The 1,466-nt window shown below is 40.5% G+C and overlaps 1 protein-coding gene across 1 annotated transcript; it reads left to right on the forward strand.

The window, feature by feature from the left end:
• On the forward strand, positions 1 to 1,466 carry LOC137818493 (stem 28 kDa glycoprotein-like). Its single transcript, XM_068621950.1, has 3 exons — positions 1 to 446; positions 744 to 956; positions 1,142 to 1,466. Exons 1-3 carry the CDS (start codon positions 70 to 72, stop codon positions 1,317 to 1,319), a joined length of 768 nt encoding a protein of 255 aa, XP_068478051.1. The 5' UTR covers positions 1 to 69; the 3' UTR covers positions 1,320 to 1,466.

Raw genomic sequence — 1,466 nt, forward strand, 5'->3', positions numbered from 1 at the left:
TGCAAAGCATGGAGGAAGAAGATGCAGAAGGTAGTTGAGATAAGAAGAAGAAGAAGCAGTGAGTGAGTTATGAAGTGCCTCGTGTTCTTTGTTGCTGCAGTTTTGGTGGCATCTCAATGCCATGGCGCTTCCTTCCGAAGCTTCCCTCTGAGCATGACAACTGGTTATGGCGACGGTGCTAGTGACACGGAGGTACGATGCGCCAGTTGGAGGCTTGCGGTGGAAGCACAGAACATCTTCGGCTTTGAAACCATTCCTCAACAGTGCGTAGACGCTACAGCCAACTACATCGAAGGAGGACAATACAGATCAGACTCCAAAACAGTTAACCAACAGATTTACTTTTTCGCTAGAGATCGCCATGTCCATGAGAACGATGTCATTCTGTTCAACATAGATGGAACTGCACTCTCCAATATCCCATACTATTCTCAACATGGATATGGGTACACTCTTCTCTTTTCTCTTCTTTTCTTTACCTACTATTCTCCTTATTCATCCACCTTTTTGGTTTCTTTGTCCCTACCAACCACATCAAACAAAGGTTTTTCATGCATGGAAACCTATATAATATATAATATGTGTTTTCGTATGTTATATTTTAGAAATTATAAGTATCTCTGCGTCACTGTGTTATGTGCCGTGTTCATGTCGTATCAGTGTTTGTGTGCGGAGTTTAGACGAACTTATGATCTTCTGGGTGTTGAGTATTCTCTTTACTTGTGAATAACTTTGTGATATAGATCGGAGAAATTCGATTCCGAACGCTATGACGAAGAGTTTGTTAACAAGGGTGAGGCACCAGCATTGCCTGAGACTCTCAAGAATTACAACAAACTGGTGTCTCTTGGCTACAAGATTATCTTCTTAAGTGGAAGGCTAAAGGACAAAAGAGCTGTAACTGAAGCCAACCTAAAGAAGGCTGGTTACAACACATGGGAGAAGTTGATTCTCAAGTGAGTTTCAATACTTGTTTACTTAAAGTATGATAACACGTGTACTTTAAGCTTAACTCATCTTCCTAGGATTATCGTGTATGTGTACTTTAAGTTTAACTCATTCTCGTAGGATTATTGTGTACTTTAAGCTTAACTTTTCTTGGATTATCGATTTATAAGATGAGGTTCGATTTTGGTTGCAGGGACCCATCTAACAGTGCTGAAAATGTAGTTGAATACAAAACAGCTGAGAGAGCGAAGCTGGTGCAGGAGGGTTACAGAATCGTTGGAAATATTGGAGACCAGTGGAACGATCTGAAGGGAGAGAACAGAGCAATAAGGAGCTTTAAGCTGCCTAATCCCATGTACTACACTAAGTAGTTCATCTCATGGCTCTAGCTTGCTCCTATATATGTATCAAATAAGTAATCCAAAGAGGAGCATTGCCTGTGTATCAACTAGTCACCTAAGAGACTCCACTACTTTGTTTTCTCTTTGTGGCTTTAATAAATTATGAAACTTTCTCAA

This window comes from Phaseolus vulgaris, chromosome 10, assembly GCF_000499845.2.
Source record: "Phaseolus vulgaris cultivar G19833 chromosome 10, P. vulgaris v2.0, whole genome shotgun sequence".
Lineage (NCBI taxonomy): Eukaryota > Viridiplantae > Streptophyta > Magnoliopsida > Fabales > Fabaceae > Phaseolus > Phaseolus vulgaris.

Bases quoted from the DNA above. Each gene is read 5' to 3' on its own strand.
- LOC137818493 (XM_068621950.1), top strand. From the start codon at position 70: ATGAAGTGCCTCGTGTTCTTTGTTGCTGCAGTTTTGGTGGCATCTCAA. The intron at 447-743 runs GTACACTCTTCT...TTTGTGATATAG, and splicing joins TATTCTCAACATGGATATGG to ATCGGAGAAATTCGATTCCG. The intron at 957-1,141 runs GTGAGTTTCAAT...TTTTGGTTGCAG, and splicing joins TGGGAGAAGTTGATTCTCAA to GGACCCATCTAACAGTGCTG.